The sequence below is a fragment of the Gobius niger genome (assembly GCF_951799975.1).
Source record: "Gobius niger genome assembly, chromosome: 14".
Lineage (NCBI taxonomy): Eukaryota > Metazoa > Chordata > Actinopteri > Gobiiformes > Gobiidae > Gobius > Gobius niger.
The window spans coordinates 15,707,480-15,724,637 of record NC_136865.1 but is presented as its reverse complement, the minus strand read 5'-3'; the positions used below and the strand labels follow the sequence as shown (position 1 = coordinate 15,724,637).

Below are 17,158 nucleotides of genomic sequence, written 5' to 3'. Positions count from 1 at the left end.
TCAGTTCAGGACAGGCCTCCTCCGCTCTACTTGAACATCGACATGCCTCCTCATACATGAGCTAACTGCGTGCGCCTCCTCCTCACAGCCGAGGCCTCCTTCACTGCGTAACCTGAGTGGTATCGCCTGTTTCCCCCACACCTTCACGTCCATCCGCCTCGCAGCGCTTCACAACGTAAGAATGAATTGAATTTTTGTTTCTCCAGGCTGCTGCAGGCCCTGAGTGTGTGCGAATTAAGCAGCTCAGCACTGGCGCACATTTGTTCTTTATTTACCTCATACATGCAGCCTGTCTGGCGTGACTATGTTCTCAGCATAGCTACGGCACATTATTATGTAGCCTAATTTCCTGCTAGTAGTTATTTTTGTGTTATCTTTATTTTTCCTCATCTTACCATGCAAAAGCAGTGGGAAATAAACTACAGGGGAAAACAGGAAGCAGCAGCCTCTGAGTGCAGGCATGTGAGAACTGGCTAATGTTCTTTTAAGAGAGAAGCAGCACTTAAAGTTCTTGCCAAGTCTGGGGGAAAATGTATTCCTACTTTTGCATAATTCATGGCTGATGTGATGATGATGTGCTCAGTTGAACAGACAACCAAATACACTGGCAGTGGAAATTTTAGCCTAGATAGATGGAGCATATGCAGCAATTTAGCCGGGGAGGGGTTTTTGCTATTGTTATCAGAGGACAATAGAATCTAAGCAGTTTTTAACTAGACACACAGTAAATCTTTAGTAATAGACCAATGTAGCTGTTAGTGCTGTTTATAGTGGTTGGTCAAACAGAAAAAGATTGATGTAATGATCATTTATGGATGATAAACCATTTCGCCAGTGTGATTATTCTGCTTTAAACATGAGCAGACAAGGGAAATAAAGAAATGGAAAAAAAAAATGCTCTTGGCAAACAAACAAAAAAGAAGCTCAAAGGCACAGGCAACATGACAATAAGTCTTCTGTAACAATGCAATTTCCCGGGAGATCAATAAAGTTTATTGATCCAATAAAGTGGATCTAGGGAAATTGTTACAGTAGCTAGTTCTAACAGTAATCTTAGAAGCAAAAATGAAAGTTTTTTTTTCTTTGCAAAAGGTTCATACTGTCCTCTTAGTATGAACTGTTAACGATTGTCTTAGTAGAAAAAGAACAAATGTTGATAGTAATAGAATAATTACTGCTATAAATAAGCAGAATGGTTAAGTTAAATGAGCTTAAATTACAAAGTTGTAACTAAAAACAAAAACAACACAAGAGGTATTTACGATAAAGTGTGTGATCAAAGTGCATTGTGAAGGAACTGAAGGGATTTCTGTGTGAATCCATGACTCCCCTGAAAAAACAAATCCATATCTCATTGGATTTTTCCATTTAAATAAAGGTACAATCAAATTATAAATAAGTAAATTCAATATTGTAACTAAAGTTGCTCTAAAAACATATTTCAGAACAAAATAGAACACAAAGACAACAAATGTCCGAGCGACACATCTCAAAGGGCAAGTACACATGACGTTGTGTGTTCCTACCAAACTGTTCAACTTTGGGTCCAACAGTCCACAGAATATTTCTTTCGCAAACCAAAGTTGAATGGTTTGGGAGGAACACACAACGTCATGTGTGGAGGACAAATGGATCAGCACACCGACATCAAAACCCTGTCCTCACTGGGCAGGAGAATCATGATGTGGGGCTGTTTTGTTGCCTCAGGGACTGGACAACGTGCTATCATAAATGTAAAAATTAATTCACCAGTTTATCAAGATATTTTGCAGAAAAACACGAGACAGTCACAGCAGCGTGGAATAAGTAAGTGATCCCTTATATTAAATAGCTGCTGATCCTTCTTTTGCAGCAATAACTGCTTTTCTGTCGTTGCAGATTAGACGCTCACAGCGATCAGGATGAATCTTGGACCATTCCTCTTTACAAAACTGCTGCAGTTCAGTGAGATTCAGGCGGTGTACTTACTTATTCCACGCTCTCCTGAGAATGTTTACACGTTATGGCCAATAAAAATATGATCAAATGTAAATGTTTGGGTGATATTAGTTCAGGCAGACACTGTGTAATCATACCTGTGATTTTGATGAAGATTAGACCACATTTAGTGACCAGTTTCGGCAGAAATGTGAGAAATTCCAGACGGTGTACTTACTTTGTCTCGGCACAGTATTTAGCCGTGCATTTGTGTAGAAAAGCAGCGGCAACAGCTTTTTAGACTACCTCCTGTGTGTCCCACAGAATGCCAAAGCTCATGGTGGTGGTAGCAGCAGTGAACAGGCCGCTGACCTATGCTGCTGCGTGATCGATGCAGCTCATCGTGGTGGGGCTCCGGAAAGCTTTGAGTGGAGACATAAGAACACTCTCACTGTCAGACGATGCGCTAATTGCTTGTGGTTATAACTTCATCTACCCTGCTGGTGTGTTACCCAAGCAGCCCCTGGGTCACAGTGTGTGGACTATAGGGCATCCGGGGTCACGTGAGGCAGCTTATGTTGTATTTTGGTATGCAAGCATGTGCAGAGAATGCCAAAATGTGAGTCATCATCTCAATTCCTAACCACTACTTTTTCGATCCATGACACTGCAGTATTTGTAATTATTTAATAACGGGTTTCTTGTCAAAATGTATTTAATTTCATGGTGTAATGAGATGATATTGTTTTTAACTTGAGCTGAAATAGATGTATATTCAATTGACTGAAATGCTTTGCTAAGAATTAATAACTTTCCTTTTTTTGCCTTTATTGATGAGACCTGTCGGTGTAGGTGAGTGTGGTGGCATCAGTGCAAATAGCAGGAATGCTCAGCAGGTATCGTATGCGATTGTTCTATATTGGCCTTAACATGGAGGTTATGAGGCGGCAGACATGTGGAGAAGAAGCAGGAAGCAGGGCCAGCGCCACTCTCTGCCTAACTCTGCTTTCAACACCCGCTTTTATCCAGCTCAAGTGCTACAGCTATTAGACCTTTGTGTGTCCATGGAGGGGAAGTGCCTTGTGCCAGGCCTGTTGGCCAGCTCCACTTCTGCCCACAGCAGCTCTTTGATTACCTTCTCCAAAACGTGATTAGCTTTAGCTGTTTGGTTTACTAAACAAAGGAACCTGTCTTATTTGGCTGTTAGGGTTAGTTTGGTTAGTATGCCAAGTTCGATGTAGGGATGGAGGACATTCACTGTTGTGTCAATAAGAAAAAAGAATGTTACATGCATGCAATGTTTAAACCTCTGTAATTTCATTTGAAAATGTCATTTTCATTATAGTAATGCAGTCAAATAGTAAAAAAACAATAATACAATGGAGGGATTAAAAAGTGACAATAGAGTCAAAATATGTTTCCACTTGATGTGGCCAGTCATGTACATTAAATGACTATTTTGTTATTTTGTTTCTTTCCTTGCATGCACAATTGCCGACATCATACACCAACTTTGTGGCCATCGCATTGCAGAGTTCTTTCCCTATCAGCAACAATAACACAGAAGGTGTGAGATAAGACATTGGGACACAAAATCCATGTGAGGCCCAGCGGCAGACTGTGCGATGCTGCAAAGCGGAGAGAGTAGTGGTGAGTGAGTGGCAGGTGGCCTGGCCTCAGGGACTCCTAATGAAGAGAGTCTGCTGCAGATCGATCCTCCAGCAGCTGATCTGAGGCCTGGCACACTGGCACTCTCACAGAGGAGCTTATAGCTCTTGGGGCAGAGGCACGCAGAGAGAGTGCTTTGTGTGATGGGTGAGTGCAAATGGATTCATCTTTATTTGTATCAAAGTTAGACAAACCAAATACTATATAATGGCTGGCTTCCTTTTTGTGGGACATATGATATATATTTGTGTCAGTCCAAAAAGTGGTGTGGTGAAAGGGCAGCATATTAGGCACCTCAGCCATCAGCAATGAGACATGTGATCTCCATGTATTCTTTTGGGTAACCAAATCATCTGCCTTCTAATGTGAAGTTATTTGCATATCGATTTGCCATATGTACTTTTAACTTTGAATGTGATTGAAATGTGAATGTATTTGGTCTTAAATTATAGGGCTTTTCCACCTACACTAGGGATGCCAAGTACTTTACAGAAAGGGACCACTCACCCATTCACATACTCATTCTAGCACCAATATTCGCTGATACTGGAGGCATGGTGGGTTCCAAACTATTATACTCAACATACTTACAAAAATATAGTCACTACAAAATAGGAATACTGGTAATTTTCTAGCACAAAGGATTGAAAATAAATAAATACAGTATTTCCTATGTCACAATTATTGGCACCCCTCTCATCAAGTAATTGTGTTGCCCCCTTCAGATATCAGCTTTGAATCCTCTGAACATGAGCATTCCTCAATGTGGAATCCATTCTGATAAATTGAAGTATATTTTGAGTATATGTATATTTAGATATACAATCAATTTTTCATCTTTTTGTTCTTGTTGAAAACTTGTGCTGCTTGTATTAGTGCACATCTTGAAAGTCATTACACTTGGTCCTGATTTTGTGCAAAAGCATGTCTCTATAGCAACTAGTGAGTAACAATTTTATGAATAGTTGGGGCTATTGAATGATAGCCTCTTTCGAGCCCTAGCTCATTTGGCCTGTTACCACCTCAGGTCTTAATTATCAGGCTGACAGTGTGACATGAGCCCACTACAGCAGAGAAGCTGCAGTGGCGCGATGCCACTGTTGACTTGAGACTGGACCCTTTAAACTTGTGGTGACATCATGATTATCTCTATGATCACAAACTTGGCTTTAACATATTTTTCCTTTGCAGAACATGGCTTGATAAAAAGGCTACAATAATTTATTAGAAGAAGAGGAAGAACTTTATTTACATAGCGCCTTTCACAGACAGGGTCACAAAGCGCTTTACATGAGACAATTTACATTCACTCCATACTTGGTGTTGGTAAGCTACGTGTGTAGCTTCAGTTTCCCTGGTGGAGACTGACAGAAGCGACAGAAGCGCTGTCGCAACTGCACACACACACACACACACACACGCACACGCACACGCACACACACGCACACGCACATGCACAGACAGAGAAAGGCCCGGTCCAGGTGGGAATCGAACTTAGACCTTCCAGCTGTGAAGCACACGCGCTAACAGGTGTTGTGACAACAACAGCAGTTTGATAACATAGTCACATAGGCCTATTTCAGTGGCTATTATTTAGCTTTCTTTAAGAACTTTCATGCGTCTTCAAGTGCGTGGAAAGTGCCTGTGCTTGACAGAGCATTTGGTCTGAACGTGGAGCTATCCAGGGTGCTGAATAAGTATTCACGATGCAATAGTTCATAGCAGTGCTTGCGTCTTAAATTACGTCGTTCTTCTCTCATATGTAAATTATTTTCACCACCCTTATGTTATTGATCAAGGTTTATGGGGTTTATGTTCCTGTTGTATGGCATTTCACATTTACATTCTCTAATAAAATAGTTCTGCTTATTTAAACGTCGTTTGCCTGTAGTATGTAAAGCACAGTAAATCAGCATTGGCTGTCAAACTGCAGATGAGGCTGTCCACATAATGCCATTGCAGCCTGCCCCCACCCCCTTCCTCTCCTCCTCCTCCTCACTGCTCCCTCTTGCGCGCGTTGTCAGCAGCAGCAACGGCGGCAGTGCTTGCTTCTTTGACGCACCATCGAAGAGGAGCATCCCTGCCCCGCCAAAGACATTCTTTCTCGACATTCAGTCCTCGGAACACAGCAGCTAAGCTACCAGATTGCATTCCTTTTATATGTGCAAAAAACGTATTTCATCCATCTATTGAGCGTTACGCTCAGCAAGGATGCGCGCAGTGGCTCTTTTCTGGGAATTTACTTTGGACGTCTCTGTTTCAACTGTTACCTAGTGATTGATCCCGTCTTTTACAGAGGTTAACGCTTCGGGACATCTGTGTACCTCAGATACAAGTCTCTTCAGATACAAGCTGAAAGAGAGTAAATGGGATGCTTCATTGACTGGAGTTCTACTGGCGATATAGGCTATTCGTTCTGTTGCACCGCGAAACCTATTCGGAATAATCTTTGACTGGAGCTCTCCTCGACTAAAAACATTTGCTCAGTTTGTGCCAGGGTGAGAAGACGCGCTGCCCACTGCAGGGGCTTCTGCGGTGATTGTCGTCTCTATTTTGTTTCTTCGACAGACAGCGTCTGTGCACTCCGGACGATGCCCGATCAGTAAGGCATCGGTGGGATCATTTTGGTCACTGCATACGGTAGCATGGGTCCATCCCGGGGGGACTGCGGCGGCTGGGGGATGTTCCTCCCGATGGGATGCCTGCTCCTATCTGCCCTGCTCTTCCAGTCTGCTTTGGCCAAGGTGTGCAATGACCGCACTAAGCACGGACAGGACAACAACTGGTTCGCAAAGGACGGGGAGAACTTACCCATAATGGTTCTTATGCCAATGAACGAGTCTGCTCTAATGAGCAGTATCAGCCAGGGGATTGAGCCTGCGGTCCAGCTGGCCATCAAGCACATCCGGGAGTCTAGGAAGTACACCTTCTCTCTCATCACAAAAATCTATGACACTGAGGTAAACAATACTAAATCTTTTCACTAAGCTGCAGCTGGTACAACCGTTGTCTGTCCCAGCGTGTGCGCGCGCGCGCTCACGTGTCCTGTGTTCGCGCGTTGGTCCGCAGCGCTTCACAGTGCGCGTTCCAGGGGTCTTGCCGCACATGCTTAAAAGTAGTAAATGTTTATGTCCTGACTTGAAATGGATTGTGCTGTCTCTGCGCACGTTTAGCCTACATGTCCTGTCTAATGTTTCGTCATTTAAATCTTGACAGGTGTAATCCCTGCATAAAAGATAGTGCTATTGTAACGGTCAGTGGCGCAGGGGACAACCACGAACCACGGTGGTACATTTCATGGTGTCATTCATATCTGACCATAGGACTCCCGTCATGCAGAGTGTGCGACATTCTGTGGTGTAGTCTACTGCTGAGAATTTCAGTCACGATCAGCATCTTTAACTATGGCTGAATTCTTCATTTTTGTTGTGCCTGCTTCCTGGTTCGAGTTGTAGTTTCAAACCGTAATTTGAGAGAGGCTCAGGCCTTTCTAAAGTCAGAGCATGTAGCCTGTCCAAAATAATATTTAGAGGAAATACCACTGCAGATTTAAAATTATTATGTTGAGCTATAGCTCCTCTAAATAGTAAGATGGTACATGCATATCTAAATGCCTATATGACTGAAATATTTTAAAACGTTTAACATGCCAAGTACCATAGTTCAAGATCAAATCAGGACTAAACTCGGTCTAAAAAGGGACTCAAATAGACCTACATTGGACTAAAATAATGGTCTAAAATTTCAGATGACCCTGCGAACCACTTGAAGAATACCAAGTACCAACAGTAGAACCACAGTTTGAGAACCACTGATGTAATCCATTCTAGGTTGCTCAGGCCAAGGGTTGTTCTCCAATCCCAGAAGTCGTCTCCATCAGCAAGAGCTTTAGTGGTGAATGATGTGAGCTTGTCTACATTGATCATTTCTATACAACTGTGGAGTGTTTGTTATCATGTACTGTGTGTACATGATATCACAAACCTAAATAAAATGTATGCTACAGTAATGATGTATTTGAAATCAACTGATGCTTGATAATCTTGCATAAGTCTCACATAAGAAAAAAAAAAACATGATGAAACTACTTACACCTGAAAAAAAGTGTTAAACATACAAGCCTCCCACTCACCTCCTGCTGATGTCAGGAAAGGACACATGCATCACTGCTCTGGTTGCAGCAGTGCAGTGGTTGTGTTTGTGGGCACTGGGATTTAGCCTGGCAGATGTAAGTAATCAGTCCCTGTGCAGAGGCTCTTTATCCCTTTATCCTCTGTCGGTGTAGCCATGGGTAGACTCAGTAGGTCCAGGCCTAGACCAGCTGAGATCCACCCCTCTATAATGTAAACATCATATGTTGGCATAACTCTGTCGTGTGAGACGGGCAGTTATCTGTGAGTGGACAAAACAATGAATGTACCAATGACAGCAAACAATGACAAAAACACTTCTGATAGCTCCAGAATCAGTGCATCCCAAGTGGCAAAATGCAGGTTGGATTATATTGAGTGGACGGCTGGAGCTGCTCCTCCAGAGTGAGTGTGGGTGTTAGTGTAAGTGAGCACTGATACTGTAACTCTGCAGGCTTAGAGGATCAAAGCTTTGGAGAGGACAGGAAGCATCGGAGGAGGATGGATTCGAGTCTTTTGGCAATGAACGCATTCTGGGCTAAGCGAAGGCTGCTTCACAGGCTGAGGGCAGAAGACCAATGTGAACAGACACTCGTTAAGAGATACTGAAGTGTCCTTTTTTTCTTTCATCATCATTTATCCTTACATTCATTCATTTTATTAATCTTCTCTGCATGGCCTTGCGAAGAGCATTCAGGATTTGCAGCTTATGTGTAGGGTACTCATGAGCCTTACTATCATGTGTCTCTCCTCATGGACTAACAGAAGTGAACACATGTATTTTTAAATGCAAATCAATAGAACCACAGAGGTATAGATGACAGACCCTTTCTATGTACAGTGCAACAGATACAGTATGGAGATGGTATTTATAGTGCCATGTCCATCCATGCAGTGCTATGGGCCCCTGGAGACTGTGTGCACCATGACCTATAGGCTGTATATGTGCACACAGATATCTGCCTTCCTCTGAGGAGCAAATGCAACATGTCACATTTGTGTTCATAGTGGTGAGTGTGCGACCACCTCGCTGCGCTCTTGTTCATACAGGAATGAACACCCCCTGAGCACATCACTGTCACTTTGTCAGAAGACATTTGGTCTTTAATGCAATAACAGAGCACAGGATGAGGTGCTTTACAAGCAACAGAAGCTTGGGGATTCTGTTCAGATATTGTTTTAATGATATAACCATTTATCAAATTAGAAATGTGCTTTTTATATGCTGTTTTTTGTTTTTAGAGTTCAGTTCAGTGGTCGTATTCTCCATGAAGAACCAATAAATGGAGTGTTATGTAGATACATGTATGATGTAATATTGATTGTGAATACCGGAGGAGAGGGTAAACTGCAGGTAAGACTGGATCTAGAAGAAAATAGGACTGGAGTGGAGTGTTTGAGAGGGCAGGTTCACAAAATGTATTGTGTCATGCAATTCATTATGTACAAGTGTCTTTGATGAAAAAAACACACAAAACCCTCTAAATCAAAGTGCTGTGAAAACAAATACAAGTCCTGTGTTTGTTGTAATAGAAACAAAAAATGTGAAATTATGTAACAGATTATGTGGCCTTTCGCAACTCTTTCCTATGTAATTGTCACAATTGTTTGAGTCTTTAGTGATAAGAGATTTGGAGCAAGAGCTGAATTTGGCAGTAATCTATGAAAAATGCACTTGGACTTCAGGGATGTACCTGAACAATTCAAGAGCAATTGAAATGAATACTACTACTTGAGAGTGACCTAAAGCAAAACGCTTGCTGGTTGCCTGCCCAGTATCAGTGTGCGCTGCTGTTGGTGGAACAGGAAATCGTCTGTTTTGGATGAGTGGGAGGAGGGATGTGAACATTCATGCGGATGAACCACAGTTGACAATACAGTATAAAGCCTGGGATGCAGCTACTTGCTAGTACAAGTTGTTAATCAATGGCGAAACAAAACTCATTTTAGCCATGTAAATTCAACATTGTTTACAAAGCTTGCATATTGTCCTCACAAAAATAACCTTTTTATTGATAGATTTGTAACTGTGAACTGTGTTTTCTATGGATTTCATTTTCTTTGCCAGGAAAGGGCATAGTTTCTTACAGTGATGGTCTGTAAGTCTAAATGCATTACAAATGATCATGTAAAGCACTTAGAGTGCCTCATGTGAGGTAGAAAGGTGGGCGTCACGGTACTGCAGCGGTTAGTGCTGATTCACAGCTAGGTCCCAGGTTCGATTCCCACCTGGACGGGGCCTTTCTGTGTGGAGTTTGCATGTTCTTCCCGTGTCTGTGTACGTTTCCTCTGGGTACTCCAATTTCTCCTACCACTAAAAACAGGTACAATAGCCAGGATGAACGAGAGTGCGTTTGAGGGTACGAGTGTGGGACAACGGATGCAAATTAGCCCAAGGCTACAATCCAACGTGGCATGTTTACATGCATGATTCCCATGTCTGTTCATTAACATGCACGGTCCCAACCAAATAAACAAATAAATGTATAAATGTGATCATTTACTGTTCATAAGATGCACCAGATCTGCGACAGTCGGCTCTTCCCAGGCTTCCTTTTGATCTCGTTTGAACATACATCTTTCACCCCCATATGATGAAAATACATTTTATACTTTTAGGCAGAAATAGCAAAATCTCACCTTTATTATACATTGTTTACGGAGCCTCGATCTTTCCAGCCTCGAGGATGATGGAAAAATACTGTTGTCATTAGAGATTGAAACAAATACTGCTCTCTCTTCACCCTCAGGAGGGGAGGCACAGCGCAGTGGTGGAGAGAGTCTGCCCTTGTGCTGTAATCACATTAAACCTAGTGTAATTCTTAGCCAAAAGCATGGAAGCTCGTCATCACAGGCAGTTGCAGGAGACACAGTGACACATCAGCCGCCATGTGTTGACTCTGCAGCATGTGGGGACTATGATTGTAGCATGTGTGCGCCCTACTCCCAGGGGTCAGTGGCACTTAACATTTGTTCCCAGGGGCAGGGTGGTTGTCATGGCCGCAGCTGGGATGTGTGGAAACTCAGGCAGGTGCCACAGTGTTTTGCTAAATGTCTACCATATTCAACGCTGTCTTTGCTTTGTAGGTCATATTTATGCTGTTCCCTCTGGACATAGAATTATATGTACACAGACACACACATACATTGTGTTAATCAAGACAGAACTGCTCTTTGCTTCAGTTTGATGTGCATATGAACATTTTGGAAAACAACCATTCTTACAACAACAAAAAAACACATTATTAATAGTAATGATGATGATGATGATAATAATAATAAAGGGAATTAATAAATACCTAGAACAAATTCCAGGCAACATCCATGAACTCCAATAAACAACCCTCCTTGACGCAGCGCACATCCTCAAGAGGGCTCTGTCTATGAAATTAACTCTGCCAATATCCTAAGGTCCACGTAGAGGACTTGGAAGCTGGGCGATTAAAAACTGGGATATTAGTTAATAATAATAATAACAACAATAATAATAATAATACTAATGATAATGTCTGTCCTTTGTTTTCCTCCGAACTGTCTCATATTTCGATGTTATAATTCTTGTAATTTTCTCAGCGGACAGTGGAAATGTGAAGCAATTTGCTATGTGGACCCAGTCTTCCCCTGCTCTGAGCAGCATCCAGTGATAAACATCAGACCTTTGTCCATTTGCTGCTACTTATAGTGCTGCACTTCCCTGTGGTGATTACTGAGGCCTCTTTGGATAGCCGATGGTGAATGCATTGTGAGCCAAGAGAGATAACAGCAGACAATAGCATCAACTGTGTAACCTGCTCTGGCTCCACTTTTCAAGTGGCTGTGCACAGACTCAGTGAACAGGCTCTCCCTGTCTTTAGGAGCCAATTACAACAATTTGATCAGAATAGGCTGTGCACTAAGGATGAGTAGACTAGGAAATAATTTGAAACCAAGACCTATCTGTGCATTTGTGTCTATTAACATCAGTTATTACCTGTCCAAAACCTTACCTGAACATGTTGTAAATAATAAAAGCACAAATTCAGTCTGACTGTCAGTTCTCAATGCACAGAAAACACACTGAATGGGAAATGTGTGTATTGAGCTGATGGATGGGCGGTGCTTACGATTAGTGGGATCCACAGCAGCCGGACTGACTAATGAACTGTTACAGTAAGGCTGGAGCCTTTTATTGCCTTCTTTATTGGTCTGAGTGCTCTGACTTGACCTACCGCCTCCTTTTACTAGTCTACTTCCTGTTAGGGACTATACCGTAAAACAGTGTTTACATTGTGTTATAGTAAATATAGTTACACTAATATTGGCATATGTGTATTGATTTTAGAAAAAGACCCAAGCTTGGCATAGCATGGCTTTTCATACATAAATACCCACCCTTTATAATGGCTTTAAACTCCAAAGTCCTCACTTCTCTGCGAGCAGGACACATATGAATCTCAGTGGGAGGTTAAATGTTTTAAAAAGATACAGTGTGCAGCTTTTTTAATGAAACTGTTTTATTATATCCAAGGTAAGATACTGTCTTGAGATTTGATGTCACTGGACAAGCAATCTTCTGAACACAAGACAAATAATGCAATTAATTCACCAAGGCAAAACATCACATGCAGTGTACAGGCTTTACAGCATGCAGACCTGCCACTACAGTGACAGGTCGTTTGTCTTCAGAATGACGTGCTGCTTTTTAGAAAGACTCTTTCATTTTATAGAAGCAGAGCATTCCTGTCATGCATCATCGCTGCTTTTCCCTGCGTGATTGTTCAGGGCTTCTGAGAGTTTTCATTACCCCAGTTGTCTGTGATTGATATTTACAGTGGACAGTGACATCCATGTTGGGAAGGATTGTTGCCTATTGTGGTAATTCAATAGAAAGCAGTTGGATAGTGAGAGAGATTTCATTATCCCACATAAAAGAGATAATTCCAAGGGCCATCTGGAAGAATGGCGGACATTATTCCTAAGGCCACGCATCAACATCTTAATATGTTGCACTGGTATCATGTCGACCTACTGCCTAGCCAAGGCACACCTGCTCTCCTGAGTCTATTTGCAGAGATTATACAAAGAAAAGCGCTCATTTGTGGTAAACTGAGGTCTGTGTTGCCTACTCTAATTACTCCTCTTATTTGTATTCCTATGAAAAATTATCATGGCCATTAGCAGTGTAAAGATGTCCTTCGGGAAAACATGAAAAAGATTCTATACAGAAATGTAGCAAAGTGTAAAGGAAAGCCTTTTGGGCCTCGGCAGTTAAACAAGGCTGCAAACCTCTGGCCATCCTGCCTTCTAATGTAAGAGGAATCCAATAGACTCAATTAGGACACAAAAGACATCTATGTGGCTAATAGTGTCTGCACAACAGAATACAACCTAGTTACATGTGGGGGCTCAATAATCCTGAACTTGGGAGAGAATGCATTGAATAATTGAAGCACTGACCTGTTGCAGCAAATCTTCTTGTTGAATAAACGGCATGTATTATATCAATGCTTTAAAGTAGTGTGAATCAGAATTACAGATGGTCCCTGTGGTGGTTGGCAGCCTCCTTCTACATAAATATTATCTGTACACCCTCAGCCCGTGCTCTCTGCTCTGTTGACTTGCTCCAACACACCAGGGACTTTCTATTGATTTCTCCAAGGCCTTCATGCCAGCATACACGCCACCCCACGTCTACAAGTGCTCAATTGTCTATCCCAAGCAATGCCTTCTACTCCTTCTACTTTTTAGCAGTGTGTGTTAGTTTGGGTTGCTTCACTAATCCATTCTCTAAACCTAACCTTCTCCAAGAGACATTCTCATTTAACATTTGTTTTCATAGAGTTACGGCATCTTTTTATATTTGTTACGCGTCAACAGCAGTCTCAGTGTTGGCATGTTGTGTTGCCCCGATTTGAATCAGCTCTGTTGTGTCTTAAGGCAGCATATCTGACCAAAGCTGAGGGGTCAGGCCATAACCTTTCTTCTTTCTGTAATAGAGAACAAATTTAAATGCCAACCATGTCTGAAACAAGTCTGTTACAGTCTTAGAGACTACAGAAAACATGCTGTGACAGTTGAAAAGCTTAAAAAAAGGGGGGGTGGGGAAATAACTCCTTCAGGGAAAATGGAAGCAATCTCCGTGATGGAAATTAAAGCTTTTTTCTTAAATGTTTTTCGATCAAGAAATCCTCTTTTTGTGGCAGTATAAATTTTTTTCTTTTTTCGCCTTCAAATGAAGCTGATAAATGTTGCCTTTCATATCTTCTAAATTGCTGCTTTGATTGTATTTGGAATGGAAGCCTTTGGCAGAGTCTTGTCACATGTCACAGCTGTCCCATCACAACACAGGCAGGACCAAGAATAAAGTCAGCGCCTATTTATTTCATTTATTCATGAGAATAATTGAAATATTTACGCAGCTGCTGGGACACTGGAGGCTGCATGTCTTCAGAACTCAGATCTCACTAAGGAATGATGTTTTATTTACAACTGGATTCCCCACAAAACATTGCTGTGCCATATAGGTGTTCAGTATATAATGTGGATTTGAATTAAACAAACAAACAAACACAAACAAACAAATAAAAAAACAAACAGAAAAACAGTGGTTATATTGAGTTCTGTGTTCCTCTGAAGGCAAAGAGGAATTTATTAAGGGTCCACGCTGTGTCGGATGGCAGAATGATGCAAAAATAATGCTCTTGTTGAGAATTCGTGGAGGATGAGGCCAGTGCAGAGTTGGGGCTCCGCTCATGTACTGCTGCTGCTGCTGCTGCTGCTGCTGCTGCTGCTGTCACATGCTGCGGCTGGCAGGAAAACACCACCCACTGGGAGCAGTGAGTGTGGGGGCTGGGCAGCCGGACGGCACTGATTCCTAAGGCTTTATCAAAGAGACAAAATAAACTCTAAAGCTGCTAGAGCTGCCACTTAACATTAGTGACAGTATTGTGTGGCTGTGCTGAAGAGTGCTCGGCCTATTCTCTCAGTTTGTCTGGCCCTTAAAGGAACGCTCTGTGGCTGATGTTTAAAGGGACTATACGGAGTTTAAAAATGTTAAAATGAAGGGAATCTATTAGATGATGAGTGTCCACTGTGTACAAGTACTGGTCTCCCACTTCCCTGTTTACTGTAGACTGACAGCCCAGAGCCCTCTCCAGCAGCAGCAGCACTGCATGGCACACTCCGCTCTCAGACTGATGTGACGTATGCTGGTAGTGACGAAGCGCGCGGTCACATATCATTATTATTGACCTGAGGACGTCTGTGTAAAAGCCAGGGACTCCGCTCCTGTCATGCCCCTGATTATGGTGAGACTGATTGATTAACCCCTTAGTGGAGACAACCCTTGCATAAGCCTCTCTCTGGGGCCTCCATTTGTAAATGTTTGTTAGTCCTTGCCTGTTGCAACTCAATCAATGGATGCATATACGTGTCTGATTTGTTGACATGTGTGTTCAAATCATATGAGGCAATTGTGCTCCATCGCCATTTGAGCACATCCTTCGTGTTCCAGTAGATTTAACTAAAAAATTAATATAAATTTACAGTAGTGTCTTTTCAAATCCTCAGAACAGAACAGTTATTTTTCGGTGTTCATTGTATCATTATACTGTGCTGTGAGTTTGCATTGTCTGCATAGACTGGTGTAGACAATAATGCGAGGCGACCACAGCTGAAACAGTCTCTGTTTTGTTGCTTGTCACACACCGTCTGTGCTCATGTCTCAGGGTTGGAAAGGGGAGGAGAGAAAGAGATTTCTTGGATTTAATCTACTGCTAACTTTCTCTGAACGGAACATTAAACTGCTCGGCAAAGTCTGAGCCAGAGTCACTATCTAATCTGCTGATTTGGCTCTGAGAGAGATTAAGGGTTATGGTTTAGAATGAGGAAGAGAGCCAGAGAATAGTCGAGGAGATGGGATGTGGGGAAAAGGAGGGACAGATACGAGGAGGGGGGGGCTCAAGGAGGAAGAAAGCGGTTGATTAAGACATGGCTTTGAGTGACATGAGGAATGGAACGGGCTGTTCAACTGCAGGGGCCTTTTTTTATGTGGACCAGCGTGAGCTTTGAGCACGTTATGAATCGCGACCAACATACAAAGATTTGTGTCACTTAGGACCAGTTTGAGTCAAGTCTTCAATTCACTAAGTCCAAGTTATGAATGTGCATGTCCAAGTTGAAGTCTGAGTCATCTCTGGTGCATAGTAATGATGGTTAGGAGTCATTTTTGCACAATTACTACTCTTGTGTCGTGGATTTACTCTACATTACATAACACAGTGTATGACAGAGCCGCGAATAGCATTCTTTAAGCACTGAACCTTTTACAAAACGGGGCATTGACCGTACATGCATGTGCATCGCCTTTTTTATGGGATGAAATGATTTGGTAGTGTGCCCAGGCCTGTTCTGTTTCTGTTTGCTCGCCTGGTCAAGCACATTCATTGGGCTCATAGTGTAAGAGTACAGTAGCTGGTTTATTTATAGCAGCCATACAAAGCACAGTCTTCTGGCCAAGTTAACAGCACTAGTGCACAGTGTAGTGTAAATATAGCATCGCGCACACGCCTGTTTACATCATTTTCCTAATCTTCTCTACTTTCTTTGCTTTGGCCCTGACACTCTCTAATAGGCACATTGGCATCTGTGGTTTCACCCACACAAGACAACACTCGCATCTGTACATATTCACCCTGTAGCAGCTAGCACTCGTCTTTAATTGGATCTTCTTCTACTTCCTGTCAGAGAACACTTCAGTTGCTCTCAATGTCAATGCTCTTGCACCTTAGCTTGACTTGACTCCTTCATCTAAACCCCTGTGTGTGTTTTCAAGAACGTAGTGTCTTTGTCTTTTTGTTACAATGATCTCAATGTGCAAATAATGACGCGGCACAAGCAGATAATGGAGATGTATGTTTCCTTTGGTGTGCATGGTTAATATGTAGTGTTTTAACCTGCAGGGCTCTGGCAGAAAACAAGAATAATGAGGAGAGTGTGCTGCTAAAGTGTGGGCTTTCTGCTCTGAAGCTTAGATTTTTTTTTCTCTGTTTGTTTGTGTTTCTCTTTTGCCTGTACAAACATATAAAGGCACAGCAGTAGGCCAACGGTATGGTAAGCTTTAGTTCCAGCTTTTATCTCAACACTGAAGATTCATTCAATTCAAAGATTTTATTGTCAATTCATATGAATCTTTTCTCTCAAGTCCTTGGTGGGGTGGGGGGTGGGGGCATGGGGAGGGCTGAGGGAGAGTTCAGCTTCCTGATAGCCTGGTGGAGAAAACTGTTTTTCAGTCGACCGGCCCATGGATTTTGCAGTTATTTCCCTGAAGGCATTACCTTGAAGAGACTTTGTGTGGGGTCTCCAGTGATTCTGAAGGTTCTGAAAAGAGTATAATTGAACATAGCAAGTGAATTAAGTTTCTGAAGACACGCTGAATTCTCAATAATAATAATAATAATAATAAT

General features: G+C 42.2%; 1 protein-coding gene across 1 annotated transcript in view; it reads left to right on the top strand.

Moving 5' to 3' along the window:
• Positions 1 to 5,591: 5,591 nt before the first annotated feature.
• gabbr2 (gamma-aminobutyric acid (GABA) B receptor, 2) overlaps positions 5,592 to 17,158 on the top strand; it is a 96,618-nt gene continuing 85,051 nt past the window's right edge. The window contains exon 1 of the mRNA XM_079570669.1: positions 5,592 to 6,545. Within this exon, the coding sequence (XP_079426795.1) occupies positions 6,231 to 6,545 (315 nt within the window). The 5' untranslated portion in view covers positions 5,592 to 6,230. The remainder of the gene's footprint in view (positions 6,546 to 17,158) is intronic.